We start from the raw sequence: 18,581 nt of genomic DNA on the forward strand, positions 1-18,581 counted from the left end.
GCAGCACACACACTTCAGCTGTGTGACAACTGTCAGGCCTCCGCAACATGCACCGCAGGATGCATACAGAAACACACACCGTCAGCTGTGTGACAACTGTCAGGCCTCCGCAACATGCACCCGCAGGATGCATACAGAAACACACACCGTCAGCTGTGTGACAACTGTCAGGCCTCCGCAACATGCACCCGCAGGATGCATACAGAAACACACACCGTCAGCTGTGTGACAACTGTCAGGCCTCCGCAACATGCACCCGCAGGATGCATACAGAAACACACACCGTCAGCTGTGTGACAACTGTCAGGCCTCCGCAACATGCACCGCAGGATGCATACAGAAACACACACTGTCAGCTGTGTGACAACTGTCAGGCCTCCACAACATGCACCGCAGGATGCATACAGAAACACACACCGTCAGCTGTGTGACAACTGTCAGGCCTCCACAACATGCACCGCAGGATGCATACAGAAACACACACCGTCAGCTGTGTGACAACTGTCAGGCCTCCGCAACATGCACCCGCAGGATGCATACAGAAACACACACCGTCAGCTGTGTGACAACTGTCAGGCCTCCGCAACATGCACCGCAGGATGCATACAGAAACACAATGCAGTGCTGCAGTCAAGCTGGCCTCTCTAGTTTCTCTGTACTGTACAGTAGCACACAGTACTGTGGGTAACACTTTACTTGATGCCCAGCATCATAACACGTTATGACACGGTCATAACCATGTCCTAATATGTCATAACAGCTGACATAACTTGTCATAACCTGTTATAATATGGTCATAACAATGTCATGACATATTTAGACATGTTGTGACATATAATGTGTTTTTGTATTTATTTTTATGACCCCTACATGAGAGTGTAAAATCCCTGGACAACAAAAGAAGGTATGATAACCAATACAACAGGAGAGAAATGGCATATGAGGAAGTATTTCATAGGCAGCAAAAGGTCAAGCTGATTATTGAGATGAGGCTGTCAGTGAAAGCATCTAAAAAATGTGTGACGATAATGTGTCTTCAGTATAATTTTAAGATGTTTAGATTACAGGTCGACTACTTATGATTTTTCAACGCCGATACCGATTATTGGAGGACCAAAAAAAAGCCGATATCGATTAATCGACCTATTAAAAAATATATATATATATATATTTGTAATAATGACAATTACAAAAATACTGAATGAACACTTTTATTTTAACTTAATATAATATATAAATAAAAATGTATTTAGTCTCAAATAAATAATGAAACATGTTCAATTTGGTTTAAATAATGCAAAAACAGTGTTGGAGAAGAAAGTAAAAGTGCAGTATGTGCCTTGTAAAAAAGCTAACGTTTAAGTTCCTTGCTCAGAACATGAGAACGTGAAATATGGTGGTTCCTTTTAACACGAATATTCCCAGTTAATACGTTTTAGGTTGTAGTTATTTTTGGAATTATAGTACTATTTCTCTCTATACCATTTGTATTTCATATACCTTTGACTATTGGATGTTCTTATAGGCACTATAGTATTGCCAGCCTAATCTCGGGAGTTGAAAGGCTTGAAGTCATAAACAGCGCTGTGCTTCAAGCATTGCTGGCAAACGCAGGAAAGTGCTGTTTGAATGAATGCTTTTGAGCCTGCTGCTGCCTACCACCTCTGTCAGACTGCTATATCAAATCATTGACTTAATTGTAATATAATAAACACACGGAAATATGAGCCTTAGGTCATTAATATGGTAAAATCCGGAAACTATCATTTCGAAAACAAAACGTTTATTCTTTCAGTGAAATATGACATTTTATCGAACGGGTGGCATCCATAAGTCCTAAATATTGCTGTTACATTGCACAACCAGGCGGCCCAAACTGCTGCATATACCCTGACTCTGCTTTCACAGAACACAAGAGAAATGACACAATTTCCCTAGTTAATATTGCCTGCTAACATGCATTTATTTTAACTAAATATGCAGGTTTAAAAAAATATACTTGTGTATTGATTTTAAGAAAGGCATTGATGTTTATGGTTCGGTACATTGGTGCAACGACAATGCTTTTTTCGCGAATGCGCTTGTTAAATCATCACCCGTTTGGTGAAGTAGGCTGTGATTTGATGATAAATTAACAGGCACCGCATTGATTATTTGCAACGCAGGACAAGCTTGTTAATATCATCAACCATGTGTAGTTAACTAGTGATTATGTTAAGATTGATTGTTTTTATAAGATAAGTTTAATGCTAGCGAGCAACTTACCTTGGCTCCTTGCTGCACTCGAGTAACAGGTGGTCAGCCTGCCACGCAGTCTCCTCATGGAGTGCAATGTAATCGGCGTCCCAAAATGCCGATTACCGATTGTTATGAAAACCTGAAATCGGCTCTAATTAATCGGCCAACCTCTAGTTGAGACAAGAAGAAGGGGACGGGTGTGTTCGCCCAGTGAGCCATGCAAGCTTGAACCGCCACTGGCAATGAGCATCGGTCTGGTTTCTCTGTCATGTTAATGTTGAGGGAGCATGCACACTTGAGCACGTATAGTAGTTGCCTACCTGGCCTGCTGCACGCTAATCTAGGAAAGTGCCCATTTGGGGATGTTTGCTATCTGATTGTCTTATTCACCAGGTCCTCCACTAATATACTTAGCTTCTCAGTTATTTTTTCTTCACCTCACACAGTAAGTCAACAATGTCTGTTTTTGTTTTACATATTGCGAATTATAGCCTAATAGTTCCTCACTGTTGGCCTATTTGAATTATCTTGCCAACAATCTCTCCCTCGATAATCACCAAGCCTCGGTGTGAAAGTGCAAAATATCATAATCTGATGATCCCATATATCCAATGGAACGTCATAAAATACATTTCTTTCTCTTGCGCAGAAACAGCTGTCAGTGCCAGCTCAGTGGGAAACTCTGGGCCCGGAATAGGCTAGTTTATACAATGTTGCAAGTTCCCAAGAGACTTCTGGAAGGATCCAGTTTTTTTTATTTGATACAATATTGCACTTCACTATGCGCTCATTTAGGCTATTTAGCCGCCAATGATCACTGTTTATCAAGCAATGTGTCCATATGGCAGAGGCTGATGCTTTCGCATTAGTTTAATTTAAACTTGTATATTTGTATCGTTTTTATAAAAATTTGTATGATTTAACCACGTGACAATGATTTTGAGAAACGGAAACGTTATTATTGAAATGAAACTGTTCCATGAAAATGCACAATCCTAACTGACATGCAGATGGTAGGATGATTTTGTCTGCTTCTCCAAACTTGAAACTCAAGCGTTGCCTGTGAATTCTTTATAAAAGAATTGCCTCCACTTTTCTATGGTTGGTTTTATAAGCAAGGTAAGACACGCCTCATAATATGAAGTCAAACATTCAGGTTTTAAACTATTAAAAATGTTGTCAAAATGCATACTGCCTATGGTTCACGTTGTAAAGTGGTGGGTGATGTGCTGATAGCTACCATTGTTTTTCTCCTGGTCAATTTGGTTAGCAACTATTTTAATTTATCTCCTTTTTTGCTTTTTAGGGGCAAAAGCCAGCAATTACCGGATAATGAAAACCCTGGTGTGAATAGCATAGTATGCTATGTTTAGTATAGTAGGCTATGTTTTACATTTCAATTTAACATTGTTGTGAATTACTTACTTACCAACCACACTAACCTCTACTTGATCTGTAAAGCGGATGTGTTTTCAATAAGGTGTTTTATCCCCATGTATCCAGGCGTGTTCGGGAAGAGATGGAGTAGACAGCAGAGCTGTGTGATTGATGCTAGTTCTATTTGCTCCATCACACTCTGGGTCGAGAGACTCACTGCAGGGACTCAAACAGTCACACTGGCATCCGACAACAATGGGGAACAGGATAGAATAGGACAGCCATCTCACCCAGACAGAGAACTACAGTCACTAGAGCCCACTGGTGCTGCTCACTTCTAAACCAGAATGATTTGCTATGTTTTGGTTATGTAGAAGGATGGGATAGAAAAAGTGGATTTTCTTCAGCCCTCAGCAGTTTGATACTAACAGTTTATCAAAGTTGTCTACTGCGAGCGACATGTGTTTTGTTTATTTGACGTTAACCTCCCGAACTTTGTCTGTCACATCAATCATCCATGACCTTCTCATCTTCTGTCCCCAGGATGGCAGACCGGTCACAACATTACTGTTACTGGACAACTTCCGACATGCTTGGATGTGTGGGAAACATTATACCTCTCCATTAAATAGATTATGGGTTTATTTAGAAATGTCAGATGTACAGTTGAAGTCGGAGGTTTACATACACCTTAGCCAAATACATTTAAACTCAGTTTTTCACAACTCCTGACATTTAATCCAGTTAAAAATTCCCTGATTTAGGTCAGTTAGAATCACCACTTTATTTTAAGAATGTGAAATGTCAGAATAATAGTAGAGAGAATGATTTATTTCAGCTTTTATTTCTTTCATCACATTCCCAGTGAGTCAGAAGTTTACATGCACCCAATTAGTATTTGGTAGAATTGCCTTTAAATTGTTAACTTGGGTCAAACGTTTCGGTTAGCCTTCCACAGGCTTTCCACAATAAGTTGGGTGAATTTTGGCCCATTCCTCCTGACAGAGCTGGTGTAACTGAGTCAGGTTTGTAGGCCTCCTTGTTCGCACACGCTTTTTCAGTTCTTCACGCACATTTTCTATAAGATTGAGGTCAGGGCTTTGTGATGGCCACTCCAATACCTTGACTTTGTTGTCCTTAAGCCATTTTGCCAACTTTGGAAGTATGCTTGGGGTCATTGTCCATTTGGAAGACCCATTTGCAACCAAGCTTTAACTTCCTGACTGAAGTCTTGAGATGTTGCTTCAATATATCCACATAATTTTCCTCCTCATGAAGCCATCTATTTTGTGAAGTGCACCAGTCCCTCCTGCAGCAAAGCACCCCCATAACATGATGCTGCCACTCCCGTGCTTCAAGGTTGGGATGGTATTCTTTGGCTTGCAAGCCTCCCCCTTTTTCCTCCGAACATAACGATGGTCATTATGGCCAAACAGTTATATTTTGGTTTCATCAGACCAGAGGACATTTTTCCAAAAAGTACAATCTTTGTCCCCATGTGCAGTTGCAAACCGTAGTCTGGCTTTTTTATGGTGGTTTTGGAGCAGTGGCTTCTTCCTTGCTGAGCTGCCTTTCAGGTTATGTCGATATAGGACTCGTTTTACTGTGGATATAGATTATTTTGTACCTGTTTCCTCCGGCATCTTCACAAGGTCCGTTGCTGTTGTTCTGGGTTTGATTTGCACTTTTCGGACCAAAGTACATTCATTTCTAGGAGACAGAACGCGTCTCTTTCCTGAGCGGTGTGACGGCTACGTGGTCCCATGGTGTTTATACTTGCATACTATTGTTTGTACAGATGAACGTGTGGTACCTTCAGGCTTATGGAAATTGCTCTCAAGGATGAACCAGACTTGTGGAGGTCTTGGCTGATTTCTTTTGATTTTCTTATGCTGTCAAGCAAAGAGGCACTGAGTTTGAAGGTAGACCTTGAAATACATCCACAGGTACATCTCCAATTGACTCAAATGATGTCAATTAGCCTATCAGAAGCTTCTAAAGCCATGACATTTTCTGGAATTTTCCAATCTGTTAAAAGGCACAGTCAACTTAATGTATGTAAACTTCTGACCCACTGGAATTGTGATACAGTAATTTATAAGTGAAATAATCTGTCTGTCAACAATTGTTGGAAAAATTACTTGTGTCATCCACAAAGTAGATTTCTTAACCGTCTTGCCAAAACTATAGTTTGTTAGCAAGACATTTGTGGAGTGGTTGAAAAACAAGTGTTAATGACTCCAACCTAAGTGTTTGTCAACTTCTGACTTCAACTGTATACTTGTGGGAGTTTATTGGCATGGCTGTAACACTAGGAACACTTTGTTGCTCTGAGACTTTTAAGCATCAGGAATTGCTTTATTATTGGCCATAAACATATCCATCAATCAACCCACAATTTTGATGTAATGATCCCTTACTTTTGTGCATGGACAGTCTCTCCCTCCCTCCTTCCTTCCCAACTCCTCTCAAAGCTAGGCTTTAATTTTGATAAACGATGAAACTGCAGTTGTCATAGAAACGGAGACCTGTGATGAGTGTGATATCCAGTCCATCCCCTCAGCATAGCGATGTATCACCCAGACTGAGGTTAGAAGGGGCAGTGTGTGTGTGCACATGTTCCTGTGTGTAATAGCTTGTTTTGGCCCTCACAGCCGTAAGGGAGAACGAGTAGATTTAGTTTCACTGTGTCCGGAGGCTTAAGCTAGGAAGTTCTATAATCCCCAATACTTTGTCAGGAGGGTTCCAGCCAGGCTTTGCTCAGGATTCCCATTTTATATTTGCTAGGTGGAGGGAGGGGAGCAGGATGCTCGGAAGCATTCTGGAAGCACCGAAACTAACCCAATTTCCTGCTCCATTTCCCCTGTGCGTCCTTTTCCATGGAGGACAGAGTTTACGACACACACACACTGTCACACTATGGCCAGAGGTCACACCGGTTACAGAGGAGTCAGTCAATCGGGGGTAGATTGTGCATATGACAGCAGAGTGACACCACACACACCCCAGAACACCGAATCGGTGTGAAATGCTATACATCAAAATATAATCTCAAGTCATTTTAAAAGCCACAAGATGAAACGCTGTTGATATTTTTGGGGTGAGAGGGAGGGAGCTGATGCCAGTGTCTGGTCGCTCTGTGATGTCCCAAACCATATAGTCATAGAGGCATATAGACTGTCATCCTGACCTCATTGAAGCCATCAGGTCATTGTATTTTACCTCCCTTTTTAATGAGATCAGCAGGTGGCAGGGTACATGGTGTTTGGTGGAGGAGAGCAAGGAGCACGGTGGGCAATACTTTTCCATAGGCCGCCCTGGTTCCTCTTCAGTCATCACAGCGGGAGATGGAGGAAAGATGAGAGGAGGAATGGAGGGGGATAGGTAGGGAGGAATGGGGAGAGGGGGAAGGGGAGGACAGAAGAGAAGATGAGAGGAAAGGTGTATGTTCCTGTCCAGTTGAGACGAGAGAAGGATTACAACAAACAGCATCTGAAGCAGAAAAGTATTTCCTCTTCTTCTCTGGTCTTTCATTCCTTTTTTGGTGCCTCAACACTTACCTCTCCCCAGCAGAGCGAGGAGTAGGAAGTCAAGGCCGTGTGTGATTATGACTCCTGGCTTTATAACAAGTCAGGCTTTTATAGGGCGGGAAATCCAGTCTGGCCTTCACCTAGTGTACATCACCACTACAGGCTTCTATCTCTGATAGATGTCATCAGGGAGGGTTGTTCTGGTGTTTTCTCCTTTCTCTCTCTCTCATTTCTCTCTCTTTCTCTATTATTCCCCCTCTCTCTCTTGTCCCCAGTCAGATCTACTGCATCGAGAATGCTCACGGGCAGCTGGTTCGAGACCTGGACTTCAATCCTAACAAACAGTACTACCTGGCCAGCTGTGGGGACGACTGCAAGGTCAAATTCTGGGACGTGAGAAACATCAACGAGCCAGTTAAGACCCTGGAAGAGCACTCCCACTGGTGGGCACCTGTGCTGCGCTGTAGACACACACACGCACAGGACACAAGCACACGCACAGGACACAAGCACACACACAGGACACAAGCACATGCACAGGACACACGCACAGGACACAAGCACACGCACAGAACACAAGCACACGCACAGGACACAAGCACACGCACAGGACACAAGCACACGCACAGGACACAAGCACACGCACAGGACACAAGCACACGCACAGGACACAAGCACACGCACAGGACACAAGCACACGCACAGGACACAAGCACACACACAGGACACAAGCACAGGACACAAGCACATGCACAGGACACAAGCACACGCACAGGACACAAGCACAGGACACAAGCACATGCACAGGACACAAGCACACGACACAAGCACACACACACACAGCAGATACATCCACATTCTTCCCATCTTTGTGGCATAGTACTTGTAGCCTCAAACCCACTCTTTGTACAACCAACAGAAGATGAACATCATTCCTACCAATAAGCATCAATTTGCTAACAAAGGACACTGAACAGTCCTATCCCACTCATGTATGTGTGCTTACCCTACTGTATATACTGGCCCGGGCCTGTCAAAATGTACTGTATGTCTAGTTATGACAATAGGTTTGCTGCTGCTACAAACATGCATTCATGTAAAGAACTTGTCCATCAGAGGTTAAGTACATTGCACTGCCATGTTCAGGCATGGCCGGGCCGCTCATTAGGCAGGATTAAGCAGCCTCCTATGGCGGCAGATTGACAAGGGTGGCATTTTCTGAGCTAAACAAACCAAGACTCACCTCCAACAACGATACATAAAACCTCTCGTAATTCTGCCTAAAAACAATGACAATTTCTCTCAACTAGTGGCACATGTGCTTTTTAGGTGAGCGCTGATGCTGCCCTGTGATAAGCAGTGCACACTTTGTTTAAGTTAGGGACACAAAATATTTAGCTTGTCCATTCCCAGCGCGCCTCTCCAGAGTGCTGTTGGAGAGATGCATCGCTGCGGCGCTCCACCAACATGCCGTCAAATAAAACATCTAACATAAATCATGTAACATATACTGTATATACTGTATAGGATATTGTAGAAAGAGTGTGGCATTTTCTGAAGCCTACAGGCTGGAGATAAAATGTATGACAATGTAATGAGACGGACACTTTTTACATCATGCAGGTTTCTCCCATCAAGTAGCCTAAACTAAATGGCACCCAATCAAATAAAAAATGCGCTGTCATGTTAAAAAACAACATATCCTAAAAACAGCACAGGTCAAAGTAAAACGGACAATCACAACTGTTGTCCAGGAGTTTCACCCCATCAGTGGTTTTAAGTTTGTATCTGTCAACTTTTGAAAAGCTGATCATAGCGAAAAATGAAATACGTCTGCGTTTCCTGCTGTGTAAACACTTTGCAAATAGGCTCTGAGTTTAAATAGGCAAATTGATCAGTCACATTGCAGCCGACATAGTAGGCTACGCCCCAGTAAGCACGAGCCAATGTCTTTTGGATGTCTTTTTTTGGTCCAGTCCGGTGTTTTACAAATGGTAGGCTTACCACATAGATGGACATTCAGAAAATTCAATTCCAGGCAATACTGTAGGCTACTCCTCTATAAGCACAGACCGACACCGATGCCTTTCGGACACATTTATTGGTGCAGTCCAAACTGGCCTTGATTTCCACATCCACAATCTTTGATTTTTGGTCCGGTCCAGACAAAATCTGAACCAATCATGGACTTCGATGTTTGGTTCAGATTTAGTGCGGTCCAGACCGGCCTTGATTTCCACAGACATTCATTTGTGGTCCTGTCTGGCCCATATTTGAACCAATCATGGACTTCGATGTTTGGTTCCGATTTAGTGCGGTCGGGACCAGCCTTGATTTGGCCCAAACAAAACATATACGTCTATAAACGTACTTTCAAATTTCATTCAGTAACATCAGGGAAAATATATATTTTCAACATCTGGAAAAATACATATTTTCAACATCCGGAAAACAAGTATTTTCTACTTTCATTCAGAACAGAAAATAAACCTGATTTCAACGTCCAAAAAATATGATTTTTCAACATCCTGGATATTACGTACGGAAAATACGTATTTTCATCTTTCATTCAGAACCTAAATTGAACCACACTTCAACGTCTGGAAAATACATCATACGTTTTCAACGTCATTTTACTTAATGGGACTGTTCCACTTTTGCGGGGGGTAGCATTTTTTGGTCTCGCCTAGTGCAGCAGAATGGCAAGGACCGGCACTGTGTTCAGGTGTTATAGGTGCTTACTGTAGCTATTCTGTGATGAGCTGCAGTGCTCAGGGCTATGTAAGTAGCTAGTTGAACACAGTCACAGTGCCCTGCAGTATTCAGGGGTGTGTGTACTATGTCTGTAGAGACACGCTCTCAGATAATGACTGTCTGAGAGCCATGCCGTTGCTGCAGCTAGAGCAGCACACCAATCACTGCATGATAAAAACACACACATACACACACACACACACAGGATGCTATCTCTGAAAGACAGATAGATGGGCCAAATGCATCCTTAACAGTGTAGATGTCTATTCTGATAGAGAGTAGGTTCCAGCCTACCAGTGTTTTCTGAACAGTGCTTCGAGGGCGTCAGGGCTCTGCTATTAGGGACAAAAACAAATGAGAAGGGAAGAGGAAAGAGTGCGCTGAGGCAGCTTTTCTGTCAACAGGCCAGTTATTCTTCAATCACACTCGATAAGGAGCTAGGATCCACCACTGAGCTCTGCCCTAGGATGAGAGAGACTGACTAACCATCATTACACAACACCTTACGGCAGTACAAACTAAACAGCAGAGAAACAAAGCCCATATCCATCTCAATTACCACATACAAATGTACTGAAGAGCCAGAGGGCAGGTTGGTATTTATTGTCATGACTTTTGCTCTAGAAGCAGCTATGCTGAGTGGTCACTAGCTGGCACAGCCACAAAGTCATAAAATCTGATTTGACTAACCTTAAATTAAGACCAAAAAGCTAATTTTGTTTTCATACATTTTTACGATATTGCCAATTTGGACTTTTCAGCTGGCCCATCTAGCAGAAATTGCTCAGTTCTACCTCCAGGATAAGACTCATGACAATAAACGTCAACCTGCACTCCGAGGGAGAGACGGATAGTGGAGAAAAGGAGATGTATAGATACTAAAATTGGATGTATTAAAAACACCCATTCACTGATTCCCTGTGTGTGTGCCCAGGGTGTGGAGCGTGCGCTTCAACCACTCTCATGACCAGCTGGTGCTGACCGGCAGCAGCGACAGCAGGGTGATTCTGTCCAACATGGTGTCCATCTCCTCCGAGCCCTTCGGTCACCTGGTGGATGACGATGACCTCAGCGATGGAGAAGACAACCACCAGGACGAGAAGTATGGACCCTAAGACAAAACCTTTACGACATACGTCCACTCAGTCATATCTGTCCAGAACTGGCCCCCCTTTGAGCCATATTGGACCAACCTCAGCCTTAACTGTCTACAGTCATCACTGTATCCATCATCTCATGGTCAGTGCAACAGTCGTCCAGTTATTAGTAATCATATTTTTAATACATTTGATTCAGCCCTGTACTCTGGTCTTCATCAACCTCTGCTATTCTTTGCCATGCCCTATTTTGTTCCGTTTCTGTGCCGACTCTCTACCACTACACATTGTAATAATATATATAGATATAGATAGATAGATATTTTTTAAAGGATACAGTAACTAGCCTATTATGTGTATAGGAAGCCAGGGTCAGCTGTGTGGAGGAGTACTGTCCCTGGTATAATCACAACCAGACCTTGAACAGAGACTGAGTAATATAACTAGACCTTTGTTTATGTGTGGTAGGCAGCCTTGTCCTTAACTCGCCCTATTCAACTCACCTCACCCATGTGTGTGTTCTAGAACTAAGGAGCCCCTGCAGGACAGTATCATCTCTACCTATGAGGAGCATGAGGACAGTGTATACGCGGTGGAGTGGTCCTCGGCAGACCCATGGCTCTTTGCCTCACTCAGCTACGATGGCAGACTGGTCATCAACAGGGTCCCCCGCGCACTCAAATACCATATCCTGCTCTAGACAGACCTCACACTGGACTGAGAAAAGAGGGATAGAGGGCAAGGTTTGGGGGGGAGGGAGAAGTAGGAATCACGAGAGAGGGATAGAGGGCGATGGATGGGGAGAGAGGGGGAGGGGTGTGGAGAGAGTGATAGAGGGTGAAGAATGGTGAGGGATGGGAGAGAGGAATAGAGGGGGAGAGAGGAATAGAGGGGGAGGGATGGGAGAGAGGAATAGAGGGGGAAGGATGGGAGAGAGGAATAGAGGGGGAGGGATGGGAGAGCGGAATAGAGGGCGAGGGATGGGAGAGAGGAATAGAGGGGGAGGGATGTGGAGAGAGGGAAAGAGGGCAAGGGATGGGGAGAGAGTGATAGAGGGCGAAGAATGGGGAGGGATGGGAGAGAGGAATAGAGGGGGAGGGATGTGGAGAGAGGGAAAGAGGGCAAGGGATGGGGAGAGAGTGATAGAGGGCGAAGAATGGGGAGGGATGGGAGAGAGGAATAGAGGGGGAGGGATGGGAGAGCGGAATAGAGGGCGAGGGATGGGAGAGAGGGATAGAGGGCGATGGATGGGGAGAGAGGGGGAGGGGTGTGGAGAGTGATAGAGGGTGAAGAATGGTGAGGGATGGGAGAGAGGAATAGAGGGGGAGAGAGGAATAGAGGGGGAGGGATGGGAGAGAGGAATAGAGGGGGAGGGATGGGAGAGAGGAATAGAGGGGGAGGGATGGGAGAGCGGAATAGAGGGCGAGGGATGGGAGAGAGGAATAGAGGGGGAGGGATGTGGAGAGAGGGAAAGAGGGCAAGGGATGGGGGGAGAGTGATAGAGGGCGAAGAATGGGGAGGGATGGGAGAGAGGAATAGAGGGGGAGGGATGGGAGAGCGGAATAGAGGGCGAGGGATGGGAGAGAGGAATAGAGGGGGAGGGATGGGAGTGAGGAATAGAGGGCGAGGGATGGGCATGGGAGAGAGGAATAGAAGGGGAGGGATGTGGAGAGAGGGAAAGAGGGCAAAGGATGGGGAGAGAGTGATAGAGGGCGAAGAATGGGGAGGGATGGGAGAGAGGAATAGAGGGTGAGGGAGAGGGGGAAGGGGTGTGGAGAGAGGGAAAGAGGGCTAAGAATGGGGAGGGATGGGGAGAGGAATAGAGGGTGAGGGATGGGGGAGGGATGGGGAGAGAGGGCGAAGAATGGTGAGGGATGGGAGAGAGGAATAGAAGGGGAGAGAGGAATAGAGGGGGAGGGATGGGAGAGCGGAATAGAGGGCGAGGGATAGGAGAGAGGAATAGAGGGGGAGGGATGGGAGTGAGGAATAGAGGGGGAGGGATGGGAGTGAGGAATAGAGGGCGAGGGATGGGAGAGAGGAATAGAGGGCGAGGGATGGGCATGGGAGAGAGGAATAGAGGGGGAGAGATGGGAGAGAGGAATAGAAGGGGAGGGATGTGGAGAGAGGGAAAGAGGGCAAAGGATGGGGAGAGAGTGATAGAGGGCGAAGAATGGGGAGGGATGGGAAAGAGGAATAGAGGGTGAGGGAGAGGGGGAAGGGGTGTGGAGAGAGGGAAAGAGGGCTAAGGATGGGGAGAGGAATAGAGGGTGAGGGATGGGGGAGGGATGAGGAGAGAGGGCGAAGAATGGTGAGAGGAATAGAGGGCGAAGAATGGGGAGAGAGGAGTAGAGGGGGAGGGATGGGAGAAAGGGATAGAGGGCGAAGAATGGGGAGGGATGAGGAGAGGAATAGAGGGGGAGGGGTGTGGAGAGAGGGCGAAGAATGGGGAGAGAGGAATAGAGGGGGAGGGATGTGGAGAGAGGGGGAGGGATGGGGAGAGAGGGCGAAGAATGGGGAGAGAGGAATAGAGGGGGAGGGATGTGGAGAGAGGGAAAGAGGGCAAGGGATGGGGAGAGAGTGATAGAGGGCGAAGAATGGGGAGGGATGGGAGAGAGGAATAGAGGGCGAGGGATGGGGAGAGAGGGATGGGAAGGGAGGGGGAACCAACTGTGTTCGAGGGCCATCAGGAGAGCCACACTCACCAGACCCTGCACCTACATGCTCTCGCATTCCCTCTTGCTATTCCTCTCTCGCTCTCCGTCTCTCTCTCTCTCCGTCTCTCTCTTTCTCACCCTCCCATTCTATGAACTGATAAGGCTACACATTCCATTCCCCTTTAATGATGCAGATGACTATGTATGTTTGGACAGAAAATATAGAAAAACTGCTATATGTCCTTTCTGAACATTGTCAATTAAATGCTATGAATGTAAACTGAATTTTGTTCATTATTATTGGTGAACAGTTACTTTACTAAGCTTTTATAAGGGGATCTTCTGAAGGCTTTTCTCTTTGACTGTGAGCCCATCTGTAGTCTTATCAGAGATGCCTGTGGGGGATCCCTGCATGCCTCAATGGCAGCTTAACCCTGGGGAATGACTGGAGGTCGACACATGGCATCATGGTTCCTAGATCACCACTCTCTGCCCAAACCCTCTCCCAATCTTTCCTTCTCTTCCACTACCTCCTTGCCCTTTCTCCTCTTCCTCCACCCTTCCACTTCTCCCCCATCTCCTCTCTTCTCCTACTTCAATTTCCTCCTTCTCCCCCATCCCTGTCTTCCTGTAAAGCATGTGTTGATGCTGGTCGATAGTGACAGTGCAGAGGTTCGTTAGAACCAGACACCACTGACAGCCCTTTTAATTGCAGCTTGACTCTGCTCAGGGCTCAGTCTCCGAGCAGAGCTCCATGGTGCCAGGGGAGGCTGTGGGTCTTCATTAACCATGCCCAGGATGGTGTCCAGGGCTGGTCTTGAATGTAGAGTAACACCCTTCCCCTCCTCTGGAAGGCAGCTCACATCTACACCCCTCATTATAGCCCAGTCAATTATTGAAAAGGGGATTGGGGTGCAAGTCTAAAGTGGTTTGGAAGCTGAAAACATAATCTTCCCCAACCCATCCTTCTATCTATACTGTCTTTAACTTGGGATTGCGATGCTTATCGGTTGGAAACAAATGCACACACACTGTGCCCCAGCGGCCCACACCCCGTGCCCCAGCGACACACACATCCCTCTCCTTTGTCCACTAAGATGCTGCTGGTGTGACAAGCTTAAAAACAATTAGCGTGTTCTTTGTATTCTATCAGAACTCTCGCTGTGTGTGTGCGTGCGTGCGTGCTGGTGACTGAGGAAGCTTGCATGCCAAGACTGAAAGACACAACTATAGAGGGGTGTCATGACGTTGGCCTGGGGGTAGGTTTATGACAGTCCTAAATACCTCTTTCCCCCTTTTTCCTCTCTCTACCCTACTGATGTTACATTTGCAAAACCCTTGATTAACATAGAGATTCTGGGAACATCAGAAGGTGGGGGGAAATTAACTATATTCTGGTAATCTGACCAATGGAACATATGCCGTGGTACTTAATGAATATGATGTCAGTTCGGTTGTCATCTGAGACATTCTCATGTGGAAAGTGGACATCGGACACATCAGAGTTATCGGATTCACATGGAATTGTTGTTCAATTTAAATGTTTGAATATGAAATTATTCGTGATGGGATGAAATGTGATTTTAGCTTCTAAAATGTGAGATTTGGGTTTTCATAAGATAGGGCTCTGCTCAATCAGTGGCCCGCTCCTGTGAAGGGACATGGGCTATAAAACTTTTCAAACACGCCCTCCTCTCCCTACCTATATAAGCCCTTGACGACAATATAACCACCAAGGACGTGAGGACGACGGTCCGATGTCAGAATGGTTCAGATAATAACTACAGAACGAAGCCAACATCAGCGTGAGCTTTGGTAGGGAATGGTATGAACTTTGAACTCTTATTCACTACAGAAGTGATACCTCCTAGCCGTTGAGTTAGCAACAGCCGCTGAAAATGAGGGTAGGGAGGAACAAACAGAGTATCCCGTCTACCATACAACGACGTCACTACAACGTATTCAATTTACCAGCAGAGACATTCTTCAAGGGACAAAGGACTCAGTTGGGCAACACGGCCTTCCATCTACCACCAACCTACCGAAGCGCAGCTCAGAGTAAATATTTATTGCATTTTCCTTTTCCAAATGGGCGGTAATTTAGAATGCATAAGATACTGTATTTACGATAGCATAGCTTCGCCCTTTGTTCCTCAGTCTTCCCGCTCTTTCACTCAAACCCAGCCCCTTTTCTTTTGTGTAACCAGCTGTCATATCTGTTCCGCCCGCTAGGGACGTTTTCCTTTATGACGTCATTTGTAATCAAGTTATGATTTAAATATGTGTATGTGTAATTCTGTGTGATTAGTTAGGTATTTAGTAAATAAATAATTAAACCCAATTTTGTATTGCTGATTCAAATTGTTAGCCAGGGTTCGTGCGGATAACTAAGAATTTACAACTTTCAGATGAGACTGAATTAAGATGACGATTAATATTGACTGCTATTGATGTAAAATATTACTAGGTCTTTAAGAGTTTATTCGGAAGATAACCGCTCTATAAATATTATTTAGTTGTGCCCGACTCTCTAGTTAATTACATTTACATGATTAACTCAATCAGGTAATATTAATTACGGAGAAATTATTTTATAGGATAGTATGTTATATCACTTAAACCGGCATAGCCAAAGACACGACAGGGGTAAAATATGGACAGAGGTGTGGATAGGCATCAATAGATGGATGACAAAAGTATTCCAATAATTCAGCTCCATCACAGGTGCAGATCTTTTAATCTCGTAACAAACATCTGAATACGTGCCTCCTGAGTCCTGACGGACACCACCTGATCGGTATTCCTCAATGGCCTTGCTATTAATACATTCACAGTAATAGAGTAAACTAACAATGCTCCATTGATATTCAATATGCAGTCTCCACCTGTGGAGAGAGAAGAGGACTGCTGATACGGCAGATGACTGGAACACTGTGCTGCTGTGCTGTGTACCACTGTTTTAGTGTCCACAGGCTACACCACATTACTTCCCAGCCCCAGTCCCTCTCTTCTGTTAAAACTTCGGGAGTCCAGTGTGAATCAGGAGTGGTGAGGTGTTTTCGGAGGTGACTGCTTTAAATATCGTAGGAAACAGCCGATGGAAATGTGACGCATGCAGTAGCGTCAAGCTCCCAGAGTTCAACTGTTCCACCCGGCGCAACTGCCAAGTATCGTTTGTGTCACCCAGTCATGTGACCTCTAGTGTACATGCCAGCGGTGGTGACGAGCATCTTCACGCCACGACCCCGGATCTCCTAATCCGAGTGTGACTGTTAGTGAATACCAAGAGACATATAGAGGAGAGGAAAATGTAACATTTATTTCATATGTTTCAAGTAAGACTGAGCCTTAATGGTATTTTATATACAATTTCATATGCAATCTAAATATTATGCAGACTGGCAGCTGCTTGCCTGAAAACCCCATCCATCGAGTCCTGTCGCACTCCTTCCTGCTTTCAGCTTCATTGCCTCAATTTCTCCTTTATCTTGGCATGAATTTAAAAAATACTCTCCATTCCTTCACACATGGATTTCTGCTTGAATTATTTTTTAAATGGAGGGTAATATGTGTGCCCTACCTTCTGAGTGTGTAGGCGGAATTGGATTTAGCTGCTCTGAAATTAAGTAAATGGCTCTCCAAGAAGGATGGAGAGGAAAACTGGCCCTGGAAACATCAGAGGGTCATTAGAAGGACCCATGGGAAGTTGTCTGAGCGTTGGGAATGCCGTGGAAAAAGAAGTAAACAACTGACAAAGACTGAGGGAAACCTTTAGAGACCATTGTGCCATCTGTGAGGTTTTCTGTGGGTTGGGAGCAGGTTTGATATGTGTTGGGGATATGTTGGGACTTGGAAAGGTTCTGGAGGGAGACAAACTGTCTCTCTTTTGTGCTGGCATTGCGTACAGGAAAGAAATGTCCGAGGCTATTGGCTCGATGGCGGTGGAAGTGGTGTAAACACAGAAACATGGTCTGAGCCCTGATGTTAACGATGTTAATGTTAACGCACATAACTACTTACACTGACAAACCTCCAAAAGACAGAGAAAGATAGCTAGTGCCTGAGTCATATCTTTACTCAGCAGGTCAAGTGCTTTAGCTGGGGCCAACGAGACTATTAAGCCCTCACTGAAATCACAGGTACAGTCTAGATTTAGGAAAGTATTCGTAATCCTTTTCTTTCCCTTGTTCCGTTTCTGAATCTCTGATTTAAATGGGTGTCTTCCCCCCATCCCATCCCTGTCATGGATATGGGTAGGCCTACTTAGGGGTACACCCACCAGTGCTTGCATATTTATATGATTTTCTGTAGTTCTTTACAAAAGCCACACAAAAGGCCCAACATTCTCTTCATAGCACTTTTTTTTATCTCTATGTTGTAGCTCAGTGTCAAATTCATATAAAGAGTCCTCATGTTTGATCTCATTAAGCCTTTGTCAAACAGAATGACCCACTTTCTTATGGGCAACGCAGTACAATGCAGTACAATGGCCATCACAGCAGACCATGTGGCTCCTTTCTCAACCTCATTGTTCCTATATTACAGAACAAGCGCCAGTGGATGTGCTGTTATTTATGGGGCTTTACCACCATAAGACACATATAATTGCCTCTCAAAAGCTGTAATTGCATTCATCTCTCATGTCCAGAGCCAAACGTCCACACACATGGCCTCCGTGTCTCCATGGAGATAGTGGCTATGCTTGTTTTTTTTTTTATGTTACCTTTATTTAACCAGGCAAGTCGGTTAAGAACAAATTCTTATTTACAATGACGTCCTACACCGGCCAAACCCAGACGATGCTGGGCCAATTGTGCGCCACCCTATGGGACTCCCAATCACAGGCGGTTGTGATACAGCCTGGAATCGAACCAAAGGTGTCTGTAGTGACACCTCTAGCACAGAGATGCAGTGCCTTAGACCACTGCGCC

At 44.9% G+C, this 18,581-nt stretch overlaps 1 protein-coding gene across 1 annotated transcript in view; it reads left to right on the forward strand.

Annotated features, from left to right (window-relative positions):
• Window positions 1-11,860, forward strand: part of LOC109894611 (EARP-interacting protein homolog) — a 43,121-nt gene extending 31,261 nt beyond the window's left edge. Inside the window, exons 7-9 of the mRNA XM_031829084.1 lie at window positions 7,421-7,588; window positions 10,834-11,001; window positions 11,522-11,860. Of these exons, the coding sequence (XP_031684944.1) occupies window positions 7,421-7,588; window positions 10,834-11,001; window positions 11,522-11,696 (511 nt within the window). The 3' untranslated portion in view covers window positions 11,697-11,860. The remainder of the gene's footprint in view (window positions 1-7,420; window positions 7,589-10,833; window positions 11,002-11,521) is intronic.
• Window positions 11,861-18,581: the final 6,721 nt, after the last annotated feature.

Source organism: Oncorhynchus kisutch, linkage group LG7 (genome assembly GCF_002021735.2).
Source record: "Oncorhynchus kisutch isolate 150728-3 linkage group LG7, Okis_V2, whole genome shotgun sequence".
NCBI lineage: Eukaryota > Metazoa > Chordata > Actinopteri > Salmoniformes > Salmonidae > Oncorhynchus > Oncorhynchus kisutch.